Here is a 26,333-nt window from a genome sequence, read left to right as displayed (position 1 = left end):
GATTTAATATGATTTTTTTTAAATAACTTTCGTACAGAAACTTTAAAAAAACGCAGCATTTAGTAGTTTGAAAGGCGTGCGCGTGGAAAACGAGGGAGATGAGTTGGGAAAATTGTGATAAGAACACAACCTAAGTGGGTAACCCGTAGTCCTCATGTCGTGATTTGGCTTGCCACATTTAGGGATACAAGTGGGTCAACCCGTAAACTTATTTATAGGAGCATCTATCCATTTGTCGGGTGATTACTAATAACCCGTAGGATACCAACTAATTTTACTTATATGTGGGTTCGCGGGTTGGTCCACTTACATCCCTTGGAATACGGCCCATCTATCGGCTTGCGTGAAGATTATACTATCTCCGTCCCAAAAATAAGTGCAACCGTAGAAATCCGTGTCCAACGTTTGATCGTCCGTCTTATTTGAAAAATTTATGAATTTTTTTTAAAAAATAGTCACACATAAAGTACTATTCATGTTTTATCATCTAATAACAATAAAAATAGTAATCATAATTTTTTTAAATAAGACAAACGGTCAAATGTTGGAGATGAATAGTGCAAAACTTCACTTATTTTGGGACGGAGGGAGTAGTACACATGTCCTCCACTCTAAAATAAGTTCATTATTTATCCAGCATCTCACAAGAAATAGATCATAATACTCTTAGTTTCTTAAATAATGTAATTAGTTTCCTCTTTATTTATTTTTAATATATTTATTTTTCATTTTTATAAATCTCAATACAATAATTACTTAGATAAATTTATTTTGGGATAACCGGTTAAACGGTTAGAGCTAAAAGTGAACTTATTAGTGTACGTGATTCTCCTGTGAACACGAGCACCAGTATAAATGTGTTTAGTTCACGTTAAAATTAAAAGTTTGATTAAAATTGGAACGATGTGACGGAAAAGTTAGAAGTTTGTGTGTGTAGGAAGTTTTGATGTGATGAAAAAGTTGAAAGTTTGAAGAAAAAGTTAATAACTAATTAAACCAGTCCTTCGAATTAGGTACGACAGAATCAGTGGCGAATTGGCGGCGTTTTACGCTGCCCGATTGGCCTGGGGGTTCGAGTACAAATATGTACCTGACAAGTTTACAATAACGAACCACAAGTCCAACCGCGATCGCACGTACAATGCAAAACGCATGTAACCCTTGCACGCGTATTAATTAGTGCATTTTGCTTCTTTAAACAGGAGGCACCGCCACGCCACAAAAAGGTGATATAACCTGACGAAAATTCCATCACGGACGCCGTGCGATGGCCGTGGTTCCGTCCAAACACCGGAGCCCCAAAACGTCAAAACCTGCGTCTGATTGCCATGACCCGGAAGCCTTTTAATTTTCTGTACTCTCGTCGGCCAACGCAGCCAGTTAGACCCACGTCAGCGCCATTCAAGTCCATTCCTCCGTCACCATGTTTGCACCTGCTAGCTGAGATTAACAAACGTGAAACGTGTACAGTGTACTCGAGTCTATGGCAAATCGTGCACAATTTTTTAAGGTGAGTGATGCATGCGTCGTCAGTTTTAATTTGAGCATTTGAAACACAAGCTGCTGACCTGATCCCTAAACCTGAATACTCAACTCTCAACTTTTCAGTGAACAGATTATTCGGCGATGATGACTCCTGGTATTTGTCTGACCACGTGCATAATGCATTAGTAATTCGGAACGTCACTAATACTTTGACCACCAATTCTAGATGTCATCCAGTTCTGATAATGCACGCGCGAACCATCCAGGTAATATCAAATGTGATAACACAAGACTTTTCCAAGTAGTTTCAGCTGACCATTAGTCACAAACAAAGTGAAATTAAACAAGCAAGAGAATCTTTCCATCGTTCAAACTACCACTAATTCAAGCTACTGCGTTCTAGTCTTCTAGACGTTCAACGTACACCACATCCCTTTCCCGTTAACTTGGGCCATGCAGCGATGCAGTAGACGGCGCCGTGGGCGAGACAACGACCACCACGCCACAGCGCGAACTCGCTTACGTGCCCTTCTCCACGACGCGACGCGACACGAGCGAACGAATCCCCACCTCGTCGCGCTCGTCTCGTTACTGCGCGCTCCTACTCCCCACCAACCACGCCCCCACTCCTCTCCGCTGCATAAAAACCAAGCCCGCCTCGCCGTTTCACCAACCAAACCCAAAAACCCAAACCAAACGCGCGACGCCTCAGCTTTCTCCTGCTCCTCCTGCCACTCACCAACCCAACGCAAAGCATCGCGGCCGCGAGGTCGTCGACCTCGTCGTCGTCGTCGATGGAGGTGGAGGCGTTCCCGATACGGTTCACGAGGGGAATACGGTCGCACTGGGGGAGGCGCAAGTACCAGCGGCTGGAGGCGGCGAACGGCGGCGGGAAGACGAGGGCGACGCAGCAGCTGGGCGGCGCGCGCCGCGGCGGTGCGGGGTGGGGGCTGCGGCTGCGGCGGCTGCTCCGCGTCCGCGTGCGCGTGGCGAGGGCGTGGCTGTCGTCCCCGGCGCGGCTGCTGGCGCGGATCCGCGACGCGTACGTGGGCGGCATGCTCGCCGTGTCGAGGAAGGCGTCGGGCATGTCGCTGCCGAACGCGCCCGAGGGGCTGTGGCCCAGGCGCGTGCCGCGCCGGAAGCAGCTCCCGGCGGCGCGGCCAGGCCAGCTCACCGACTTCGAGCAGAGGCTCGTCGTCGAGATATACAAGTCCATCGTCGCCTCCAAGGAGCTCACCACCATGCTCCACCACTCCACCGCGCACCTGCCGCAGCAGCACAACACGGCGGCGCCGGCGTCCAGTGGCCAGCTGCTAGTCAATTAGCGTGCTGTCTGTATCCACCATCGACATGGAAACTGAACCGCGAGAGCTCCTGCAAGTTCGTTTGCTCGATCGCTGCTCATGTTGATGATTATTACTACTGCTGTTTCTTCCTTGTAATTTGTAAGAAGTATTAGTTAGGACAAGATGATGATGTACACTTCAATTTCTACCTGGTGCAAATCACCATGCCGCCGCGAGTATGTTTAATTTCGTAACCAAGAAATCGATCAAGCAAAGTTCGTGCCTCCGCGCACCTTGTTCTTGTTCTTCTTGCATCTTGTGTGCTTGTTACTTAAACCCAATCCTCGGCCATCTCAGAGGGTTGATCACCATAGTGGAAAAAAAAGAGAGATAATGTCACTGTCATTGTAAACCCTACCAGTATCACTGGTTTCGTCGCTGCAGCCTCTGCGGTCAAACTTCAACACATCAAAAAATCATGTGTTTTGAAAAAAATGAGACGTGGAAATTACAGACGAAAATTCTCTGTGACCAAAACATGCTATTGGAAAATTTTGGAGCAAATGCTTACCTGTTGGCTCATGATCTTTTTTTTTTAATCTAAAGTTTCTTCACCGTCAACGCATGCACGTGGGATTCCTCATGTTCTAATGTTACAAGTAAAATATGGCCGCTCGCTTGTTCATCTAGAAGCTTTAATCAAGACTTGACTCAACTGAGGCTAGACAATTATTCTATCATGCGTCACGCAGTTCGTCAGGCCTTTGTTTATTTGATCGGTGCAGTTCGTTAGGCTGGTTTGCCTCCATCCGTTTTTCAATAGATTAGCTGAAGATGCTAATCGAAACGTCAGGTCTACCTAGAGCAACATAGATTGATTCTTTTGTCCTGTCAGGCGAGGCAATCTGCTTTCACCATACGGTCAGCCTCTAATTTGTCGTTCCTCCAACTATTGCTCACGGAATTACTGCTAAAATCTTACTTCCTCCCTCCCAAAATATAAGCATATGTGGACTCTGACACGGTCTCCGAGATATTACTTTGACCAATAATACATATAAAAGTAAGATGTTTTAAATAAAGAGAGTTACATATTATGATAATCTGTTTAATGATAAGTCTAATAACATCAATTTTATACGATTGATCTTTTTTTTTTTTGCTATTAATAGTCAAAGTTGAAAATGTTTGACTTGTCACTATGCTAAAAATACTTATATTTTGGGACGGAGGGAGTAGTGTAAAATCACAGCGTTTTAAACGGGTGGCACATAAATTTTGCAGCATTTTGGTTGCAATGCCCTGAATAATACCCTAAGGTTATAAGTTTAAATTTTCACAGATGCGAATTTCAGATTGAGTTATTTGCGGGGCTAAATTCTCAATTTAAATGGCTGCATATATCCGCTTTGATGTAAAGGCTAGGTAACAAATACTTTTCTATAAAAAAAACGAATTTGGCAGCATTTTGACACAAATCCTTAGCTTTGGAGGTCTGGTCTAGTCATAGAAGAACATGGCTACATTTGCTACGGCCCATTTGTCTTCTGTCATGGGCCCTGATAATTGAGAAACAAAGCCGAGTCTGAATTCCAACCCGTCCAATTTACCCACAAGGCGAATTTTTTTCATTTTTCATTTTAATTTTTTAATATTTACATAAATATTATACCATCTAAAATATTTACACAAATAGCCCCTGCCGCCCAAGTGGAGAGAGGCAAGGTGTGCGTATTTTGCATTTAGGTCCCTTGCCGCACTCTACAAGGCTGAAGGGGGTAAATGCAATTTTTGCTCTGCCAAAAATGCATTTTTCTATTTTTTTTCAACTTGTCCGTCCCTCAAGTCACCCTGCCGCCCTCCCAGGGTCTACTTCTGTAAATATTTTTACCGGTACAATATTTCTGTAAATATTAAAAAATAAAAATTTAAAAATGAAAAAAAAATCCCCACAAGGCTACGACGTCAAGTAGTCAACACTGGCTGCTATCGCCTATCGGGGACCATTAACGTGGAAGAAAGAAGGAAGTGAGCTCATCGGTCAATCCCCATCAAAGCTGGGAGCTCAAGCTGCCTTGCTGGGACAGTGTCACAGTGAACACGATGGGCGGCGAGGCGGCGCAGCTCACACCGGCCAGGATCGACTTCTCCGGCGTGGACCCGGCGGCGCCGGGGACCGGGCGGTGGGCGGAGGTGCGCGCCGAGGTGATGGGCGCGCTCACCACCCACGGCTGGTTCGACGCGCACTACCCGCAGCTCACGCCGGAGCTCCGCGCCGGCCTGTTCGACGCCGCCGTCCGGCCGCTCTTCGCGCTCCCCGTCGACGCCAAGCGCCGCAACTACCACGGCCCCGAGAAGCCCTTCCACGGCTACCTCGGCGGCCTCCCGGGCCTCGACTCCTACGAGAGCCTCGCCATCGTTGACGGCCTCAAGCCCGAGAGCGTCCGCGCCTTCGCCGACCTCGTGTTGCCCCGCGGCGCCAACGACGACGACGGCTTCTGGTAATAATCAAACCAATATATCCCCATCCCATTCTCCTCAAATCTTGATTTAATTTGGTCGATTTGCTCTGCGACGACACACACACAGCGAGATCGTCAATGGCGCGGCGAAGCGCATCGCGGATCTGGAGGGGATGGTGCGGCGGATGATCCTGGAAGGGCTCGGCGTGGCGGAGCACCACGAGGCGCAGGGCGAGTCCTTCTGGCACCTGTTCCGGATGTCCGAGTACAGGGCGCCCAATTCCGACGAGAAGGTGACCGGGTACATCGCCCATCAGGGGGGGAATTGCATATGTACCATTGCAAAAGAATGACTTCACTAGAATGCTATCCTTAAAACAGTTTCAGTAAAATACCACGTTCAACGAAGACGGCTTCGCCGAAATGCCATCCTGGATGATATTACCCTTGGCTCCACTTCTTCCTCCTCCATGAGCCGGAGGAGCTCACCGGCGACGACTATGTGCCATGGCCAACACTAGCTGTAGCATTGGAGAGGAGATGCAGCCACGACGGTAAACCACGATGGTCAGCAGCCAATTCATTGAGGACAAGCAGAGCCAATTCGTCCTTCTCAACCAGCAAGCAAACAAGCAGAACAAGCAGCCTCAAACAGCCACAGGTCAACCACGACGCCATCGACGGCTCCGCCGCCTCGTCGTCCATCACGGCAATTTTTCGCTGTCTTCCACAGTGGCTCCAAGTCTGGGTCCCCGCATCACCAGCTACTACCGCTCGCCGCCGTCTCATTGTCCTCCATCGTCAATTGCAGCGCTGCCCTTCCGTCGTGGTCATCAGCTGCCGCTCATCCTCACCCGCCAGCACCAGATCTGGTAGCATGCCTCGACGGTGATGGCAGCGGTGGTCGTTGTCATCGCGCCCGCGGCTGGCGAGAGCACGTGGTGGGCGTGCATGCACAACGCGACTGCGCACGGCCTCGTCTCCTCCGCTTCCCGAGTCCGACCTTGCCCCGAGCCGGAGTCGCCTCCTCCTCGCGCGCAGCGCACGGCCGGTGCCAAGCAGGTTTTGGACCGAGGGCGGACGGACGCGGGCACGGAACTTGCTCCCTCCACTAGCATATGTACCTGCTGCTGCAATAGGCGGGTGCCATGGCCGCCGGTGAGCTACAGGAAGATGGAAGAGGTGCCGAAGGGTGGAAGAAGATGCCCAAGGGCAAATTAGTCCAGTAGGGCATTCGGGCGAAGCCATCTTCGTTGAACGTGGTATTTTACCGAAGCCTGTTTTAAGGATGGTATTCTAGCGAATCCATTCTTTTGCAATGGTACATATGCAATTTTCTCCCCATCAGGACACCAACTGGCTCAGCATCGTGTGCCAGAACGAGGTGAATGGGAACGAGATGCAGACCAGGGACGGCGAGTGGGTCCTCGTCGAGCCGTCGCCGACGTCGCTCATCGTCAACGTCGGCAATGCCCTCCGGGTAAGCATCAGTGTAAATTCTACCATGTGACACTGATAATGCTGTACAAAAAAAAAGTTTGTTTCCCCATCATTTTGGATCGAGGATTTGGTGGATTGGCGGTCACAGATAGTAGCTAAGTGAGACGATGTTGTGGATATCGAATGTGTAAGCAACATTCTTAGTCCGTAGTTAATGTTGCTTACACATTGTTAGCCCGGCGAAGAATGTGTAAGCAATATTAATTATGGACTAATTGAATTCCTGAAATTCAGCAAAATGACTAGAGCAAACATTCTGAAAAAAAAACATTGTAAAACACCGTAGTAGATGTCAATTGGCCCGTTCCTAACAAATTACAGAATGTGACTCTTCTGCTGCTAGCTGCAACCTTTTTGAGTTTCAGGCATTTCATGTTTGATAGACAAGAAATGTAGGGATAGTTTGTACGAGTATTCATATACACACTTCAACACTCACCTGATAATTGATGCTTGTCCTTAATTGTTCAAGAGAAGCAAATCGCACACTTAATTTTCGAATTTTCGCAATCTTCAGGCATGGACAAACGACCGTCTGCACGCGCCATTTCATCGGATAATGGTGAGCGGGCATGCCACGAGGTACACCTGCATGCTCTTCTCCTCCCCCAATTTCATGATCCAGGTACCTAACGAGCTCGTCGACGAGTGCCACCCTCCCCGTTTCAAGACGCATGACAACGACGATTTCATTCGCTTCTGCGTTTCTGAAGAAGGAGCTCGCCACGAGGATAAACTCAAGGCCTTCTGTGGCTTATAGCCTATAGGCAACATCAGAATCTGCAGCTGGTTGATCCCCAATAAGGTGCACTATCAAACAAAGTAACCCTGGACATCTTGCACAGGCCAAATAGGATATCGGTTTTGTGCTGCGTTTTGTACTTCGGGAAGAGTTCATTACCGTGGCGTGCTGTATGTGAACTTTGTTCGGCTATACTTGTACTTCATCGTCAGGTCAAACAAACACCTTGCTTCCCCAACCATCTTGCAGCATAGCAGCAGCCTTGTGATGAACATGACCACAGCATTGTCTATTTCGTCCAACACCTGGCTGGCATGTCCAATGAGGCCCATCATATATAGAAGTATAGATCGATCAACTAGCTCTGGCTGCTGACAAAAACAACCCCAAGTCGCAGTACCTGAAATAAAGGGGAGTTGGGATTTTGTCCCCTTTTATTACTCATTTTGATATATTTTTATCTTTACATTTTTTTCAATAAACTTGTACTTGTGTGTCTTATGACATAAAGCCAGATATATAATCTATTTTCATTATCTAAAAAGTCGTAGTACCTGACAGCAGGGTTAACTGGTTTGTAAAGCCGATCGGTATTAACTGGTTTTCGTACAACGTTGATTGAAAGTTGTCAGTTTTTACCGACTTTCAGTTTTTACTTAAAAAACGAAAAAGGTAAACCCTGCCTGGCAGCGCGCCTGCCTGCCCAGAACCAGAAGGCGGTCACCGGCGCGACCATGACCGTGCCGGAGCGAGTTATCCGGCTTGGCCTGACGCTCTTCTCCTGGAGCAAGCAACGCGCGGTAAGCCTCGCCGCCCGGCAGAACAACTGTCCAGGGTCCACCCATCACAATACTCATCGAAAATTCACAAGGCACCAAATCTCCGAAGTTTACGCATTGCCAGTATCACAAGCTTTGTCCGCAGAAAGCAACGAAAAATACTCCCATTGCAATGCATTTATACACAGGTACAGGCATAAAGTAGAAAGTAGAAACAGAATGGCATCAGGCACCGAAGCTTCACATCATCTTCAGTAGTGTAGCACTGAAGAGTGAAGACATCTGAACAAATGTCATAAGACGCAGGATGCAAATAACAACAAAGTGCATACTTAACTATCCATCATAGACAGCAAGATCTTAAGTCCTTGTCTGCCTTAGTTAAAGACGACAGACAAATCACCAGGCAGCACACACACCAGGCAATGCAGTCATACACTGACAGGCTTCAATTCAAGTTCATCAAATCAAAAGTATATAATTCATTACATGAATGAGCATAGACAAAATGGCACCAATGCTTCAATTCAAGTTCACCAAAAAGTATAATTCATTACTTCAACTGCTCATAAAACATTACAACTGAAGAATGAAGATGCCTGAACAGTGAACCCTCACCATACAAGTGTTCCAACACATCAATCAAATTGCAAATAACAGCCTTCAGGCACTTTCATAGCGTACAAGTGTTCCATACATAATTCAGATATCCAAATAACAGCCTTACTTACATGAGTCCAACAATTTGTCACCCGGTTTGCTTAAAACGAAACAAGGAAACAAGATCATAATAACCTATATAACAATATGAACCATAGGACAAATAACCCCCAATGTAATAACTCACATATCTGACCACAACTTAATAGCTATAACTCTCTAGTATTCACATTTCGCCTGTGTGCTAATTGTATAATTCAGTTCTCATTTGCTTTGTGCAACTAAATAGTATACCTTATTTACGGCCTCTTCTTTTTTTCCCCCTCTTTTCATGTCATTATCAAAGAGAGAGGAGATTAGGAGGGAGTGAGAGAGTGGCGATCGGTGATGGACTGACACGTATGATCAATGGCCGAAGGAGAAGCGGTCGGCGGGGGTGATGGAGTGGCGGAAGTGGCAGCGGTGGCCGTAGGGGCAGACGCCGCCGGCGAGCACCATGCGGCAGACCTGGGTCTTGTAGCGAGGGTGGCGGATGACGGGGCGGAGCTCCGCGACGCCGTGGGCGAACTGGCACTGGTCGCCGTAGGGGCAAGCCCCGGTCTCCTCCCACTTGTTGCACAGCTCCGTCTTGAACATGCCCTGGTTGTACACCTCGAACTCCAGCCCACCCATGGGCGGCTCCTCCTTCTTCACACCAACTTTGTGCTCGCCTCCCTCCGCGCCGTCAATGCCCACGAACACGCGCTGCTGCTTGCATTGTCGCATCAAGAACATCGTACTAGTTAGGATTGGGATTTTGGATTCAGCACAGGAGTCAGTGCGCTGCAAGAGTGGGAGCCAGACACAACACAATGGAGGAATTGGGGGATTTGGTCTCACCGAGCCGACGTTCACCGGCTTCGACACGCGATGCTTGCCGCCCTGGTTCAGCTTCTGGTATCCGGTCGAACGGATGGAGATGCTCTTCGGAAGAACAGCCTGCTTCTCGGGGACGGCGACGGGATTCATCAGTGCGGCCGGCGGAGACTGCGGCGGAGGAGGAAGAGCTGGCACGGTCTGCTCCTTGGGGAGGCGGAGGCGGCGGAGGTCACCGGCGAGGGCGATGGCGGAGCTCTGCCTTCCGCCGAACTTGGCGATGCGGCATGCGAGGTCGTTGTTGGCGACGCGGAGCTCGGCGTTCTCCTGACGGAGCGCGGCCGCCTCGTCCGCGGCATCGGCGAGGTGGGAGAGGCAGAGCTCGAAGCGGTTGGCCATCTCCTGGTACTGGAGCGCGAGGTGGGCGAGGTGGAGGCGGTGCTCGGTCGCTGCCGCTGCCCCCGCACCATCTCCGTCGTCGACGACGGAGTCGGAGGAGGACGAGCAGTGGGAGAACGAGGCGGCGCGCCGCGGCGGCGGCGGCGAGAGCACGCGGGTAGGGCTGAAGGGGGAGTAGCAGCCGTAGAAGAGATCTCCACCGTTGGTCAGCAGGTTGGGCGAGGAGAGCCGTTGATCTCCGCTGCCGAACGGCTTCGGGCCAAAGTCCGAGTAGAAGCGGCCTGGATGAGCCGGAGGTAGAAGAGCTTCCTGCATAGCGGCGATCTCCGCGAACAACTAATCCCTGCAAGTAAACGGATCAAAATGTCAATGAAAATTCCAACAAAAATCACACTAAATTCTCCACACGAAGCGAACCAAAATAAAAAAAAAGTAGAGATGCTTTCCACAGAATCTAGCTCTGAGAACAGGAAAATCGTATCATGGAAGCAATCAAAAATCGCATTCGAAGACGCGATCTCATCCACTGTAACAGTGAGAACAAGTAATCAACTAGTTTCTAAATCGAGAACCAGACTGATTCCACACCAAAAAACGGGACAAAAACGCTAAGAAAAAACGGAACCGGACGCCTGATCGCGAAGAAAACGCTGAATCCACGAACAAAAACTAGTTTCTCACCAATGCAGCACGAGAAACAGCAAGCTTAAAAAATAAAAAAGCAAAATCGATCAAACTCGCATCCCAAGTGGAGCAGAACAGCACGCCCAACCCCCAACTATCCACTGATTAACTAACTAGTGGCGCAAGCGCAACTAAATCACCAAGCGGTTAACCCCAAGTGTAGATTGGATCAAGCAGCACACCTCTCGATTAGCGCTCACCACCCGGAGCCTTTGATTTTGAGAAGGATGATTTGGGGGAGAAGGGGATAGGGAGAGGAGGAGGAGGGTGTCGTGGGGCTCGCGGCTCTGCCTCTGAATCTCTCTGGCAATCTGAAGAATGCAAGTGCTCTGCACCTGCGCATATATAGGCCGCCATTCCGTGCGGTGGATTCGGTGGGGCCGGTACGCAGTACACACGCTCCGCGAAATGGAAGTACGTACTGTGTTGTACGAGAAATGGATCGCGCGCGGCGAACTGTTTCTTGCCGCGCGTGGGCGTGGCGGACGACGGTGTTTGGGATTTGGGAATTGGGCGCTGTGACCGCGGGTGTTTTTGCACCCCTCTCATCCCGCTACGCGTACGCGCACACCAGCGAATACACCTCTTAACACACGCTCAAATAGAGATGAAGGCCAACAGTACTTGTTAATATCCTATTGAAAACACACCCATCGGCTTGTGTATTATATTTATGAGTAAATTTTACTTTCAGTCACTTTTATTATCGGTATGTCTATCTGAATCACTCTTTAACCAATATTTTTGTTTTAGATCGGATAATCTTATCTTTGTTGTATTTTGGACCACCCTAACTTTCTTATATATGAACAATCTCAGCTATACTTACTCTTACCCGTCAATGAATTCCCAACCTATTTTCTTGACATATGAGATGTAGATCAATAGATGGATAATATAAAGGATGTAAGAGTGGTCCAAAGTGTCACAAAGTTACGATTATTGGTTAAAAGGTGATCTAATATGAAACACCAGTAATAAAAGATGACTCAAAGTAAGATTCACTCTATATTTTGGATATATCCTAGTGGGTGAAGTTCTGTACCCAAGATTTCACCTCAGCATCGTTGGTGCTTTCCATTATTCCTAACTATTTTCAGTACGTTAATGCAATATATCATTATTACAAGGTCCATGGTCAATTCTCAACTTGAAAAAAAATAAACAAGCAGCATGCCTAACATATTCTTAACTCGATGCTTCATAACAAACAAATCGTCGAGGGTCCACTCTGCAAACAAATAATCCAGGTAGCTGAGCTACTAGCAAAATATATCCCTTGCACGTTAGACACACGACACACAACAACGGTATGCTAATATGCTACTCCTATCTAGTGCGGTTCTTGATGCAAGGGATCATTACAAAGCTTCGCTTGCTTGCTTTGCTTTTACGGGTCCGTCCCTCTCTCGGACTCCGATTGATCAAGCGAGCTAACCAACGCCGTCTCGGGAAAGATAGTTAACCAACACATGTACAGAAAAAAGAATTAAGCCGTCACCTTCCCTTTTAACGTTGCTTCCTTGATACAGCTTTAACTAACTTGCCCCACCCATCTCAAGCCATGCCATGCCATGCACACGTACGAACGAACTACACACATCACCAACCCCGACCTCCAGCTGCTAAAAAAATACTGGGGATTTTTTTTTTTTTGGCTCCTGCTGCCTCGCGATATGATCTCCCGTGGCCGCGACGCCCAAACGAATTCGTGAGGCTTTTTAGGTGCGTCGTCTCTGCTTTCGTTTGGCGGCGACGGCAACCGGGATCAGGTCGGCTAGCTTACACACATGTGCTCGGCGATCCAAATCAATCAGATTAGTTATGGACTTGTTTGTTGGTACGTGCGGGTGAAGACATGCACGCACGCGATGGCGAGCGCACTGATGTGCAGGTTGGACCTGAAATTAATTCAAGGGGATATGCATTAGTATTTCTTTTCAATGTTATTTTGTTTTTCAAGTTCCCTGGATTGGTAGTGTACTATTGTCCCTCTGCTCAAATTAAGCATGGTTATTTGGACATCGATTTCGTGCCGAAGATTTCAAATCATGCACTTGAAACGGGTAATTATGTGCCGGTACGATGTACGGATATGTCCATGAGAAACTTGTTGGAGCTGAACCATCATTGTAGCGAGCTTACAGGCTTTGTTATGGGCCTGGCCTGCTTACGTGGGCTGGTCGATGTCAATCGTGGGCCACGACCAGAGCCACAGCGATACGGCATAGGAAAAAGTACACCGAAGGTCCCTCAACTTGTTATCGAATTACAAAATCGTCCCCCAACCGTAAAACCAGATATATGACATCTCTTAACTTACAAAACCGTTCGTTTTACATCCTTCGGTGGTTTTCACCCGGTTTTATTCGACGTGGCGGGTGAGTCAGCATGGGACCCATGTGGGTCCCACATGTCAGGACGCCACGTCATCAGGCTCTCTCTTCCCCCTCCTCTCCCTTCCTCTCTCTCTCTCACTCATCTCCCTAGGCAGGCTGGTCGGCAGAAATCTTTACAAAAATAGACCCTGCGGCCCTCCATTTAGGCGGCAAGCTGACGTGGCACACGGCGTCGTGACGTGCCGTGTGCGCATTTTGAGCTTAGACCCTTGGGGCTAAATGTAATTTTTTTCCATGCTAAAAAAACAATTGACTAGTTCTTTTTGCATCTGGGCTCCTTGCCGCCCTTGCGAATTTTGCACGGAGGCTCCTTGCCGCCCAGACAGAGGGCGGCAAGGGGGCCACGTGTCGTAGCCCCCCAAAACGACCGTCCTGCACCGTGTGCCACGTCAGCTTTTCGCTGATATAATATTTTTGTAAATATTAAAAAATAAATCTAAAAATGAAAAAAATCAGTGTTCAACAGCTACTCTGAAACAGAGCCAAATATTTCCTGTAGTGCCAAATATTTCCTGCATCCTTCGTACGGCCCACAGCTAAATATATTTTCTCCACTACAAAATGTTGGTACCTAGAATGAAATTTAGACAACGAATCTGGATAAACTTTTATCCAGATTCGTTGTCGAATCTGTACATAATTTCTATCCAGGTTAGTTGTTCTAGTATGGATTAAATCTCATTTTATATTACAACATTTTAAGACGATGGTACCTTCAGAATAGACAAAATGCCAGGTAAAACCTCAATAATATAAAACTCGAAAATGTAAATGAAGTCTGCTCTGCCTTGTGAGGCTACGCTGTTCAGGGAAGCAGGAACCAAGTCAAGCATGGACTGTAACATATCCATCGTGGCATCCAAAAAGCATGAATGAACAGGACAATCTGCAGAGTGCAGTTATCAAAGATACAGGGTATCTCAACTCCCCAACGTTGAGATGCATTGCAACTCTGCAAGTTCAGTAAAATTTAAAAGAAGCTTAGCATGAAGATTTATTATCACATATTGGCAGAAAAGGTGTCAACTGTAAGGCCTTAGTTGTATTTCTGCATAATCTGACCTTTAAGGCTGTCATAAATAGAACAGTATCTCAGTGCCTTATAATTAATGGAGAGCTCATAAGATAATCACACCTCACAATCCATGCACGTAAACTCGGTTCATACAAGTGAAACTCTCATCCATCAGAAATGTCTAAAACTATTATCCCATTTACAAGTGGTCCTATTTATTATTATTATTATTATTATTATTATTATTATTATTATTATTATTATTATTATTATTATTATTATTATTATTATTATTATTATTATTATTATTATTAGTAGTAGTAGTGATTGTTCTTTCGTGTAAACACCATATAGTATGAAGACTAGGTTAATGTACCACATGAGTAAATACCAACCTTAGTACTGTTCCGTGAGTCTTTTTACCGGGTTTAACCGTTGAGAGAGTCGTTATACCCAATTTTTTTTACGATTGAGGCGAACGATGATCGTACAGAGTCAAACTAGACTTTATTTAAAGCTTTTATCGATCGTAGTAGGCCAGGGCAAAATCACTTCTCTATCATTGCCCAGCTCTTGATCCGCAAGTACGTTCGGCCCAATTCCTAGCAACTTTGATTGTTTAGGCCCATATTTCTTGCAGGATACTGGATTTCGCTCTCGGTCTATCCCGTCTTCGTCTTCACGCGCGGGGACTCGGGGAGGCTCAAAATTTGCCGTTGCGAAGTGTCCCTCCTTGTCGCCGGCGCCGGCATAGGCGAACACCATATTTGTCTTGAGACCCAGACTGTGCCTGTGACGTCGTTGCGTTGAGGACAAGAAAACAACATGGGCCATGTCCTGATCGATCGATCCAGAAATAAGTTCACTTTAGGTTCCTTACTTTGATGGTGTTTGAATCTTCTGAAGATGAAGATTAAGCGTTAAACGAGGTAGAAATAACGTTTGAATAATTAAGTTTTAATTATTATAAACTTGAAAAATGGATTAATCTGATATTTTAGAACAACTTTCCTATAGAAAGTTTTTACACGAAACGCACCATTTAGCAGTTTGAAAAGCGTGCCACTTTGATCCAAAATTTAATCCACTATTTTTAGTGGATTCGAACAGGGCCTTTATCAACGAGTATGAAATTTATCCCTAAACCAAAATACCAAATATAACGAGTCTTCCAATTCACAAAACCGAATCACTCGAGGTTCTAGACAGTATTATGGGCATGTTCACTTTGATGCAAAAAAAAAAACCTTACCAAATTTTGGCATTGTCAAAATTTTGGCAAGATTTCTTATACAGTTACCAAAATTTGGTAGCAAACTAAATGTAGTCACTTTTTTGATAATTTTACCAAAATTTGGTAAGGTTGAAAATGGCATCAAAGTGAACAGGCCCTATGTCTGGTTTTAATTGACATGGCAAGCTGAGTCTGCGTGGGATCCACACGGGCCCCACATGTTAATTGAAACACTTTCTTCCACCTCTCACTTCTCTCCCCTCCCTTCCTCATCCTCACCGCGGATCTTCTCACCGGCTTCTTCCCAGCCACACCCCTCCCCTCCTAGGTGGTCGTGCGGCCGTGTGCCGCTGTTGCCCTCAAAACCATTGTCCCACCTACGTCGGTGATAAAATAGTAGAGAGAAACGGAGAGAGGGAGGAGAGGATGGGTCACTAATGTGTAGGGTTCGCCAAATGCTATTTTTTTTATTTAGACTGAATTGCCCTGACACGTGGATCTCACACTGACTCAGCTTGTTACGTCAGCTAAAACCGGATATAATACTACCTAAGACCTCGGGTGATCCAATTTTACAAATTGAGGAACCCGTTATATCTAATATTGCGGTTCATGGACGAATTTCGGATTTGCCGATAAATTAAGGGACCTAAAGTGAACTTATTCCATCGATCGAGCATGAGCAGCAAGGAAGGCCCTGGCCGGCTGCTCCTCGTTGGGCCTTGTTCTTCTTCGAAGGTCTCTCCAATCCAACCCGTGTCAGCTCCTTCCCTCCCATTCGAATGCGCCTGCAAGTGCCAGCTATATAACACACCACCTTCTTCTTCCTTCCGCTCCATCTCCGCCTTGCTCCCAATCCCTCCTCTTCCTCGTCCTCTTCCTCCTCCTCTTGCAGTGCGAGCTCTCCCACCGCCCCATCCCCTATCCATGGCGACCAAAGCGGCGCTCCGATCGTTGTGGTCGGCCTTCGACAAGCAAGCGTCATCCATCATTGACAAGCTCGTGTGGCCTTGGCTGATGCCAGCGGACGATACCGAGGAGGGCGCGAAGAGGCGCGCGGAGGAGATTACTGAGGAGCTCGCGCAGCTGGAGAAGACCAGGATGACGACGTGGGCGCGATCGGTGGTGGAGAGCTTCGACACGGCGCCTCCTCCTTCCCCTCCGCCGCTGAGCGCTACTACGCCTCATCCTCCTCCTCCGTCGCCTGCGACCAGCAGCAGCAGGACGGCGACGGCGACGGCGACGGCGACGCCGACCTCACCGACACCGACACCTCCCCCGACCTCGGCCACTTTGCTGTGGCCCCGGCCTCGCCCGACGAAGGAGGAGGAGGGGGAGGGCCTGCAGCGACGCACGGACGCGGTGCTCGTGAAGAGGCTGAGGAGGGCCCGCTTCGCGGCGTGGACGAGTGCGGCGCTGCACAAGTTCGACTTCGACGACGCCGCCCCCACGGTGCCTCCTCCGCCGCCGGCCACCATGATACCTCCCCCGACGGTGACGGCTACGATCACGCCGCTGTGGCCTCCGCCTCCCCCGACGAAGAAGGAGGAGCATGAGGGCCTCCAGCGACGCACGGACGCGGTGGTCGTGCTCGTGCGGATGCAGAGGAGGGCCCGCTTCGCGGCATGGACGAATGCGGCGCTGCACAAGTTCGACTTTGGGGCCGCTCCCCCCACGGCGCCTCCTCCTCCGCAGCCGCTGCCTGTTGGGAATAGTCCCACATTGAAAGTTTAGGGGGAGTGGCACCAACTTAAAAGGGGAGGGGTCCCTTACCTCATGAGCTAGCTTTTGGGGTGTAGAAAGGCTTTCTCCCGGTTGGGCCAACGTCTACCGGTTTTGGGCCAACAAGTGGTATCAGAGCTCAGGTGCCATGTCTGGAGATGGTGTGTACACGCCGCCACCGCCGCCACCGATCCGTCGCAGCAGCGGTGGCGGTGGCAGCAGCAGCGGCAATGGAGATGGTGTGTACACGCCGCCACCGATCCGTCGCGGCAGCGGTGGCGGTGGCAGCAGCAGCGGCAACGGCGGGGATGGCAGCCTAGGCGGCCATGAGCTCGTCGTGCAGCAAGTGAAGGAGGCGGGGGTGACGTTACGCTACCCCATGCTCGGGGAGAACAACTACGGCGTTTGGGCGGTGAAAATGAAAATTTTTATGCGTGCACAAGGTGTGTGGGCTGCCGTGGAGGGCAACGCAGCCGATGAGAAGATGGATCAAATGGCTCTCGCCGCCATTGTCCAAGCTGTGCCTGAGGCCATGGTGATGGCCATATCCGAGAAGGAAACGGCGAGGGAGGCGTGGGACGCCCTCAAGCAGATGAACATGGGTGAAGAGCGTGTCAAGAAGGCCCGAGTACAAACTCTCAAGAGAGTGCTTCATGGTATGTACATGGGTAATAGTGAGAAAATTAATGATTTTGCTTTGAAGGTTACCACGATCGTGAACGAGATTCATTCTCTCGGCACGAAAGTGGAGGAGACCACCGTCGTGGAGAAGCTCTTGCATTCCGTTCCCGACAAGTTCCAATCCCTCATAAGCACCATCGAGCAGTGGGGGGATGTGTCGGAGATGACGGTGACGGAGACAATTAGACGTTTGCGGGCGTTCGAGGAGTCCTCCAAGGGGCGACGTCGTGAAAACGCAGGGGAGGAGCAGCTGCTTATTGCAGGGGCTGAGCAACGGCTCACACGCACTGAGTGGGAGGCCATTGTTGCTAAAGAGAAGAAGAGTGATGAGGCCTCTGGCAATGGTGAGAAGAAGTTCCGCGGCAAGTTCAACAAATCGAAGATTGAGTGCCGCAGGTGTGGCAAGTTCGGACACTTCGCTGACGAGTGTGATGAGCCGCGGAAGATGGCCAAGGCAGTGACGCAGCTTGTCATCGCGGACGCGGATGATGAGCCAACGTTGCTGTGAAACCGGTTGTGGAGGTGGAGAATAAAATCCAACAAGATTAGAGGGTGATTGTTAGAGTTAATCTTGTTGTTTATGTTTTCATTATATTCAGTCATGTATACGTAGTGGTCTGAGTCCAAATTAGCTAGTGTGTTGCGTGGCATGGTGAGCTGATCAGCCGTTAGTGAAAGCACAAAGTGGTGCAGCACTACACTGGCCAAGGTCACCTGTGACGGGCCCAAACCCTCATCTTTGACGACTTCGCGCATGGTCAGTGATCAGTGGTCACTGGTGAGTCCAGTCACCTTTGACGGGTGGCCGGCCGTCACAGGTGACACCCACCTCTGACGGGCAAGTTACTAGAAGGCCGTCAGAGGTGTTGGTCTCCGCTAGCCTTGAGCGAGTTAGGACCCGTCACAGGTGACTCATCTCTGACGGCCCTTTAAATAAAGGCCGTCAGAGGTTGGGGTCTCCGTAGTTAGAAGCTGTCACAGGTGATCTACCTGTGACGGCCCCAAAAGTAAAGGCCCGTCACAGGTAGGTCACCTCTGACGGGCCTTTATTTGCTAGTCCGTCACAGGTTATGTTACCTTTGACGGATTTTTGTTCCGACCCGTCACTGATGAGTTAATTCCAGAAAAAAAATAAATGCTAAATATTGGCTAGCCTCAGGATTTGCTAGCCATGCCCTCTGAAAAATAGAAACATCACAGATATATTCCAGTCACAGATCCATCACAGATACATCACCCCCCCAATATAACATCACAGATCCCCAACAACACATATATGCAGTTCAAATGCCACAATTTTGCACAGCAAATTCACACCCCTTGAAAGCCACAATTTCGATCGTTGCTCATAGAACCGCATATATACTTACCAAATGGATTAAAGCCATAATGTCATCGACCTGCACAACCTGTCAATAAGGAAAAAAAAAGGAGAAAACAGATGAATAGTACAACATAAATCGTAGTTGATCAAATGTGATGACAATTTAGTAAAGTACCATAAATATTGCACATATGAAAGTAAATTACATTGCACTCTATAAAAACATAATTTTTTACATCGCCAGAAATTATAAAAACATCTTTTTTACATCACAATAAATTATCTAGCCAAGTTCATGAGTCTATTTGGCATGAAAACGTCCTTTCTTGTTCATTATTTCTGCAAGAATAAAGGCGCACAATTCGCCTCTGATAGCGGGGGGGTTGATGGGTGAGATCTTGAAGCCAGCTCTACATTTCTGTTTAATAAATAAGAGGTTAATTAGCACGTTTTGAATAGCAATGTAGATATTGAAATGAGCTTATTCGCCATTAGCAACAACCTCAGGGTCGAAATCTTTCACCTCTCTTAGAAGTGTTGACATGTTGTGGCACACGTGGAAACCACATTGGTCTCCGATCTGTTGTGCGCATGCAAACTTGGTGTCATGATAAAGTTCATTCTTGCCCTCCTTGTGCCTACCACCCTTTTCCACATATGGGCCTCAAGCCATATTTAAGGCCTTGGTGATTTCACTGAAATCATAATCTTTGGACTTATTGGAGTTAAGGTAGGTAACCCTACTCCACTTAGGTACGATGACTAGGAGAATCCAATGTCGCCTGCGCAGTGGTTATGTAGCGTTAGTACTAAGAACCTTAACTTCAAAAACAATATACACGAAGGGTATTGTCCTCTTACTCTTGGTTGTGTGCGCACATGATGTACTCCTTGTCTTGATGGGCCCATAAACACCGGTTGACATAGTCAACCACCTCAGTGAAGCTCTGTCGTAAATTAACCTCATTCACCATGGATGGATCAAGGAACCCAACCTGATTACCATAGCGACGACTCTCGATCCAACACAACCTTAAAATATTTACGTATTAGAACTAATTTAATTAGGAGATATAGTCCAGTCATATCACAAGTATAGAAGGTATGCACTTACAAGGAGTAGCATTTTAGAAGACCAGTGTCCAACTTCCGGATCCTGAAAAGGTCGAAGAGGTCATCAAAGCCTATAGTTATATAGGCAGGCGACGATAGGAACGGCTGGTGGTCGTGATGTCCAACTATGGATGACTCCCTCATTTTCCGCTTGGCATTGCTTAGCTCCATGTATTGCTTATGTAGCTCTCGGCAAGCAATACCCATCACAGCTAACACATTGTCCTCCACCAATGGCATGCCTAGCTCAAATTGGGCTGGCGCCCTCACGACCTTCCCCGATTTGCTCACCGGCATCGACGTCGCAGCCTTGCCCCTTTTTGGCTCCGGCGCCAACTCCTCGACCTTCCCCTTGCCGCGTTCACGCTTCTGGCCCTTGACAAGTGGTGGGGAGCTATCGGCCTTTCTTGTGGTCTTTATTGGAGCCAAGCTTTGAGCTATATCTGCCAAGTCCATATCAGCTCCACCGGGAGAATGAGGTACTGACAATGCCGGTCCACGGGGAGCCTCAATTGATAGCTTACACTTGGGAGGTGTAAGCTCCGTCGGTCGACTTGGACGAGGAGTCATCTTCACAACTATGTCTTCTTTGGGCCATTGTATGAACGTCTTGCGCGCATCGCCCAAAGTCATGATTTCATCATTTGGGGGCACGGGCAGCGGATAGCCTGACCAGGTGTCCTTTACTGTATCGATGGACACCTTGGCATACCCAGCTAGCAGGTCTGCGCCGTGGACCTTGTCTGTAACCGAGGGCTTGAAAGCCATGCCCTCAGCGACTTCAGGAGCGAAAGTTGGGTGGACTCTCGCTAGTAGGACACACTGTGCTGCGCCCTGCATAAGGTGAAAGTTTGAATTTAATATTGGAATGTGTAAATGTCTTTTATTAGATATGGATCGGATAACAACAATTACCTCGATGTGGTCCACTGCAGCTAGTGGTGCGATCGGGAGACCAGGGGCCGGCACCTCTGTGGATGCACAACTACTCCTATGCTGTGACGGACTCGCGTCGTGTTGTACACGAGGAGTTGGTTGCACAGCAGGTGTTGTGACTCGGGGTATATTCATGTCGGCGAGCACCTTGTTAACCCTTTCTTCCACCCTTGCATTCATGCTAGCTTCTAGTTCTTGAATGACCTCAACCTTAAGTTCGGCCTTCAAACGAGCGTCCCTCTCTTCCTTGGAGACTTTCCGTTTCCTGTATTGGGAGCTGTACTGAGGGAGTCCATGCTTCCAGGGCACATCGCTACCAATTCCCCGAGTTCGGCCAGGATGTTCTTTGGTTCCGAGCGCCTTTGTGAGGATGTCATCTTCGCGCCTCTTCGGTGCGGACTCAACCTCGCTTTGTGAAGCTTGTTCAGCAACCAAGCCCAACTAGAAAAGAAGATAGTCGTTTATACGAACTTGTACTTTATACGAACGGAAATTAGTTAGGTTAAGTAGTGAACTCACCAGTTCCTGATAGACGACGGCATCACTTTTGTTCTCAAATGTGACAGAGCCGTCCGGGTTGACCTTACCCCTTGCCCGCGCCCAGTTGCGAGCTCTTTGTTCAGGGATGTCTGAAAACGGGGCAGGGACATTCGCTGCTGCAGCGGCTGCATCTTCTTGGGCCCATATTGCCTCCTTGCCGATGTACCCTGCGGTGCCCAGCCGATGCGGGTGCTCATTCCGCTGTTGCAGTACGCGATGTGCCTCGCTGGATTCCCTAAACTCTTGGGTGGTCTTGAGAGAGCAGAATTCCTCCCACACCGCTTCGGTTATTTGAGGGTATTCATCGAACGGCGTATGATTGCCGGGCGGGTTGACATACTCGGTGAAGAGCTTCGACTTCCAATTCTTCCAAGCTTTGCCCATCTTTTGGAATGCCTTCCGCTTGAGCCTATCCTTTGCTTCGGCTGGAAATGTGAACCATTTCTCCATTGCCGTCCAAGCTCGCTCTTTCTCGGCTTCTGTGACCTTCCCGATATCTTTATGGAGGATCCCGAAGTTCTCACGTGCCGCTAGCCCGCAGCAGTTAGACCATCTTCCAATGACAGTCCTGGGCGCCGTGGGCCTACCACTAGCGTCAACCTCTCTTATAACTTGCACTGTGGTCGGCCATATATTTTGTGACCGCGGATTTCTACTAGACCTACTTGCACTTGTCTCGCCCGACATCGACGTATGTTGTTCCTGCGGCAATTCTGCAGCACAAACAGAAGGCAATATTTGCTAAGGGGTGCTAGCTAAAATTTATGTGGTCATGTGGTGAAAATTTATCCTATAAATTACCATGAATTTCGGGTTGTTGGACCGCCGTTGTCGCGGGATGACCTTCGGCAACTGCCTCTGTGGCTGGGTTTGCTTCTTCCTGGATCCTCGCAGGTGTTGGGGAGGGCGGGTTTGCGCCGGGCGTTGACATGGTTTAACTTTCGCGAAAAAGATTATGAATGGTTATATGTCCAAATGGCTCTTAAATCCACATCCAAGTTGCAAACTAGCTACACATTCAAGTTTTAACTAACAGTTGCAACCATAGGCAGCAGCATGGGCAAACATAGACAGCAAGGGGCAAGTGTAGATAATAAAACAGCCCACAATAATTTATGTGGCAGCAGCAGCAGGGGTATATAAATCATGTATATAAACAACAATTCAACTATTCATAGACAACAAGGGTATATAAATCAATAAGTGTAGATAATCTGTTCTTATCCATAAAGAAAAGAACATCCACTGCAGCAAAATTCATGCTAAGATCCTCTATTGATGCTAAGATTCACTGCACCAAAATCATGTATATAAAATCTAGCCCCTACATTCATCCAAAACATCCACAGACAACAAATCACATTTAATTCATCTATACAGCAGCACCAATAATCGAAACAACAAATCACATTTCATTCATCTAAACAATGCAATTCATCCATCGGAAAAAAGGAGGAATGGGGGAGGGTGGCGGCATACTTGGAGAAGCGGCGTACTTGGAGACGGCGGCGCAGGCCGTAGTCGTCCTAGATCCTGGTGGCGGCGGCGGAGAGGCAGTGGCGAAGAGGTCGAGGCGGTCGGCGGTGGTCGGGGATCCCGGCGTCGGGGAGGTCAGGGTCGGGGAGGTCGGGGAAGTCGATGGACGGACGGCGGAGAGGACGACCGGCGGCGAGGGCGGCGGTGGAGACGGCGGCGGAGATGGCGGTGGAGAGGACGGCGGAGATGGCGGCAGAGAGGGCAGTGGAGATGGCGGCGGAGAGGGCGGAGGAGAGGTTGAGGCGGCGACGGTGGAGATGGCGGTGGAGAGGACGGCGGCGGTCGAGAGAGTGAGTGAGGAGGCGGCGGTGGAGAAGGAGGCGGCGAGGGCGGCGGAGAGGGCGGAGATGGCGGCAGAGAGGGCGGCGGCGAGGAGGGCAGCGGAGATGGCGACGGTGGAGATGGCGGTGGAGATGGATGGCGGCGGTCGAGAGAGTGAGTGCGGCGGCGGTGGTGCAGGCCGGCGTCGGGAAGGTCGGCGGAGAGGGTGAGCGGCAGAGAGGTCGGCAGTGGAGAGGTCGAGGCGGTGGTGGGGAGGTCGAGGCAGCGGTGGAGAGGAGGGCGTAGAGGGTGGCGGAGAGGTCGAGAGGGCGGCGGATTTGGCGGCGGCGAGGACGGCGGTGGAGAGGCGAGGCGGCGGTCGAGAGAGTGAGTGAGTGAGAGTGGGCGCCGGATCTGGATCGATCTAGAAGATGTCCAACCCTAGGTCAACCCTAGTCAAACTCACCTGTGACGGGCTCCAACTATGTGGCCGTCACAGGTGGCCTCACCTGTGACGGGCGCCAACCGTGGAGCCGTCACAGGTAAGACCACCTGTGACGGGCCCAACACTCTGGGCCGTCACAGGTGAGGTCACCTGTGACGGCCCTACAGATAGAGCCCGTCACAGGTGAGTTTGCCTAGAGCAATTTTATTTTATTTTATTTCACTTAGTTCTTTTATTTTCCTTAACATATTTTCACATACACTACATATTTTTTTATACTTAATTATTTTATTTCACTAACAGTAGTAATTGCACTTCATTATTATACTACTTTAATTATTTTATTTCCAATGCTTATACTTGCTTAATTATTTTATTTCACTTCTAGTGGGTGCTTCACTTAATTATTTTATTTGACTATTTCATAAGCAATATACTATTGATCATTGCGAACATATTAGAGTCATACAGATAACAGACATGTAGACATAAACTACGTACATAAATTACAAAAATAATCCTTCCTCATGGTCGACACGTGCATATTGAACTTCATCTTCTTCCTCCTCCTCTTCTAGAGGTATTTCTTGACCTATGCCGTGGACGTGCTGGTTGTAATCATCCTCGTCTGCAATATTGTCCAATCCAACAATTCTCCTTTTCCCTTCACGAACAACATGTAGTTTCTTGTTACACGGGTCAACTATGTAGAACACTTGAACAACTTGTTTGGCGAGAACGAACGGTTCATCCTTGTACGCGTTGTTAGCCAAGTTGACAGTGGTGAAACCTTCATTGTCAACTTTTACATTGCGAAGATCGACCCATCGACAACGAAACAACGGGACTTTGAACTTCAAGTAATCTAGCTCCAATATTTGCTCAACTCTACCATAGTATTGATCACGACGACCACCGTCACTAGCAGCCTCGATGCGTAACCCACTGTTCTGCACTGTGCATTTGCTGTCTTGCTTTACCGTGTGAAAGGTGTATCCATTTATGTCATATCCTTGCCAGGTGGTGGCACTCCATTCAGGACCCTGTGACAACCACTGAAGTGTTTCACTAGGCAAGTTCTGCAACCTGGCAATTCGGTTCTTCAGCCACTCGTTGAAAGAAGACATGTGCTTATTCCTGACCCAACTCTCTGATCGGCCTGGGTTCTCTTGTCGGATAACTGCAAGGTGTTCGTCAACGTACGGCACCACCTCAGTCATATGCTGTAGTACCGTGAAATGAGCTTTATCGTACACCTTCCGATCCAACCTAATAGTCTTTCTTCCAACAGTACCAACACCGTCAAGCCTCCCTTCGTGATGAGATCGTGGTAATCCAATTGAAGATGTTTCTGACATGTAGTCCACACAAAATTCGATGGCCTCTTCGGTGGTGTAACTCTCGATGATACTCCCCTCGGGGTGTGAACGGTTCCGTACATAACCCTTAAGGATCCCCAGGTACCTTTCGCAAGGATACATCTGCGTCATGAATGCTGGACCACAGCACTTTGTTTGCCTCACAAGGTGCACTGGAAGATGTTCCATTATGTCAAAGAAAGTTGGAGGAAAGTACATCTCAAGATGACATAGGGTTCTCACAAGTTCTGCCTGTAGTTCATCTAGTCCCTCGGGATCAATGATCTTCTGGCCGATTGCATGGAAGAAGGAACACAACCGCTGGATCGTGTGTCGCACCTTAGGAGGCAAAATATTCCTTATTGCAACGGGCAACAGCTGTGTGATAAGAACGTGGCAATCATGCGACTTCATTCCAACCAACTTAAGATCTTGCAGTGAAACGAGCCTACTGATTCTTGATGAGTAACCAGATGGAACCTTTATACCACTCAAACATGTTAGCAAATCAATCTTCTCTTCTTTCGAGAGAGTGTAGCAGGCTGGAGGAAGGTAAACCCTGCCGGATTCCGTGGTTATGGGATGTAGCTCCGACCGAACACCCATATCTTCCAGATCTCGTCGGGCGTTGAGACCATCCTTTGTAGTACCTGGGTTAAGCAGTAATCCCATTAAACTCTCGCATACATTCTTCTCGACATGCATCAAATCTATGCAGTGGCGAACTTCAAGATCCTTCCAGTATGGTAGTCTCCAGAATATTGACTTCTTTTTCCACATGCTCCTCTCTTTTGTCTTTTGTTTTTCCACATGCTCCTCTGTTTTTTCCTTCGATGTGCTCTTCTCTTTTCGCTTTCCAACTTTCCTCTTTTTTCCAAACTCGTTGGTTATTCCCATCACTAAGTTGTGCACCTCTG

The 26,333-nt window shown here is 48.4% G+C and overlaps 4 protein-coding genes and 1 long non-coding RNA gene across 6 annotated transcripts; 2 read left to right on the top strand and 3 right to left on the bottom strand.

Moving 5' to 3' along the window:
* The first annotated feature begins 2,156 nt into the window (after nucleotides 1-2,156).
* LOC4339695 (uncharacterized) lies at nucleotides 2,157-3,072 on the top strand. Its single transcript, XM_015782553.3, has one exon. The coding sequence runs from the start codon at nucleotides 2,280-2,282 to the stop codon at nucleotides 2,808-2,810; it is 531 nt and encodes a 176-aa protein (XP_015638039.1). The 5' UTR covers nucleotides 2,157-2,279; the 3' UTR covers nucleotides 2,811-3,072.
* A 1,735-nt stretch (nucleotides 3,073-4,807) lies between these two features.
* On the top strand, nucleotides 4,808-7,777 carry LOC4339694 (probable 2-oxoglutarate-dependent dioxygenase AOP1). The gene is made up of 4 exons (XM_015785335.3): nucleotides 4,808-5,272; nucleotides 5,361-5,533; nucleotides 6,559-6,713; nucleotides 7,251-7,777. The coding sequence occupies exons 1-4, from the start codon at nucleotides 4,875-4,877 to the stop codon at nucleotides 7,491-7,493; spliced, it is 969 nt and encodes a 322-aa protein (XP_015640821.1). The 5' UTR covers nucleotides 4,808-4,874; the 3' UTR covers nucleotides 7,494-7,777.
* Nucleotides 7,778-8,890: 1,113 nt separating this feature from the next.
* Nucleotides 8,891-11,165, bottom strand: LOC4339693 (zinc finger CCCH domain-containing protein 39-like). Its single transcript, NM_001420889.1, has 3 exons — nucleotides 11,035-11,165; nucleotides 9,794-10,511; nucleotides 8,891-9,661 (listed from the first exon to the last, which is right to left on the bottom strand). Exons 2-3 carry the CDS (start codon nucleotides 10,481-10,483, stop codon nucleotides 9,320-9,322), a joined length of 1,032 nt encoding a protein of 343 aa, NP_001407818.1. The 5' UTR covers nucleotides 10,484-10,511; nucleotides 11,035-11,165; the 3' UTR covers nucleotides 8,891-9,319.
* Nucleotides 11,166-19,410: 8,245 nt separating this feature from the next.
* LOC136356466 (uncharacterized) lies at nucleotides 19,411-20,674 on the bottom strand. The gene is made up of 3 exons (XR_010741299.1): nucleotides 20,089-20,674; nucleotides 19,730-20,009; nucleotides 19,411-19,645 (listed from the first exon to the last, which is right to left on the bottom strand). It is a non-coding gene; the product is annotated as an uncharacterized lncRNA (long non-coding RNA).
* A 35-nt stretch (nucleotides 20,675-20,709) lies between these two features.
* On the bottom strand, nucleotides 20,710-22,762 carry LOC136356465 (uncharacterized). Of its 2 annotated transcripts, XR_010741298.1 has the most exons (3): nucleotides 22,618-22,762; nucleotides 21,256-22,529; nucleotides 20,710-21,174 (listed from the first exon to the last, which is right to left on the bottom strand). XR_010741298.1 is itself a non-coding variant. In XM_066310368.1 (2 exons), exons 1-2 carry the CDS (start codon nucleotides 22,745-22,747, stop codon nucleotides 21,718-21,720), a joined length of 942 nt encoding a protein of 313 aa, XP_066166465.1. In that variant the 5' UTR covers nucleotides 22,748-22,762; the 3' UTR covers nucleotides 20,710-21,717. The 2 variants fall into 2 exon arrangements, 1 of the variants encoding a protein (XP_066166465.1); XM_066310368.1 differs by having other exon boundaries at nucleotides 20,710-22,529.
* Between the last annotated feature and the right edge of the window lie 3,571 nt (nucleotides 22,763-26,333).

The sequence above is a fragment of the Oryza sativa genome, chromosome 5 (genome assembly GCF_034140825.1).
Source record: "Oryza sativa Japonica Group chromosome 5, ASM3414082v1".
In the NCBI taxonomy this organism is placed as follows: Eukaryota; Viridiplantae; Streptophyta; class Magnoliopsida; order Poales; family Poaceae; genus Oryza; species Oryza sativa.
This window is presented reverse-complemented; position numbering and strand designations above follow the sequence as displayed.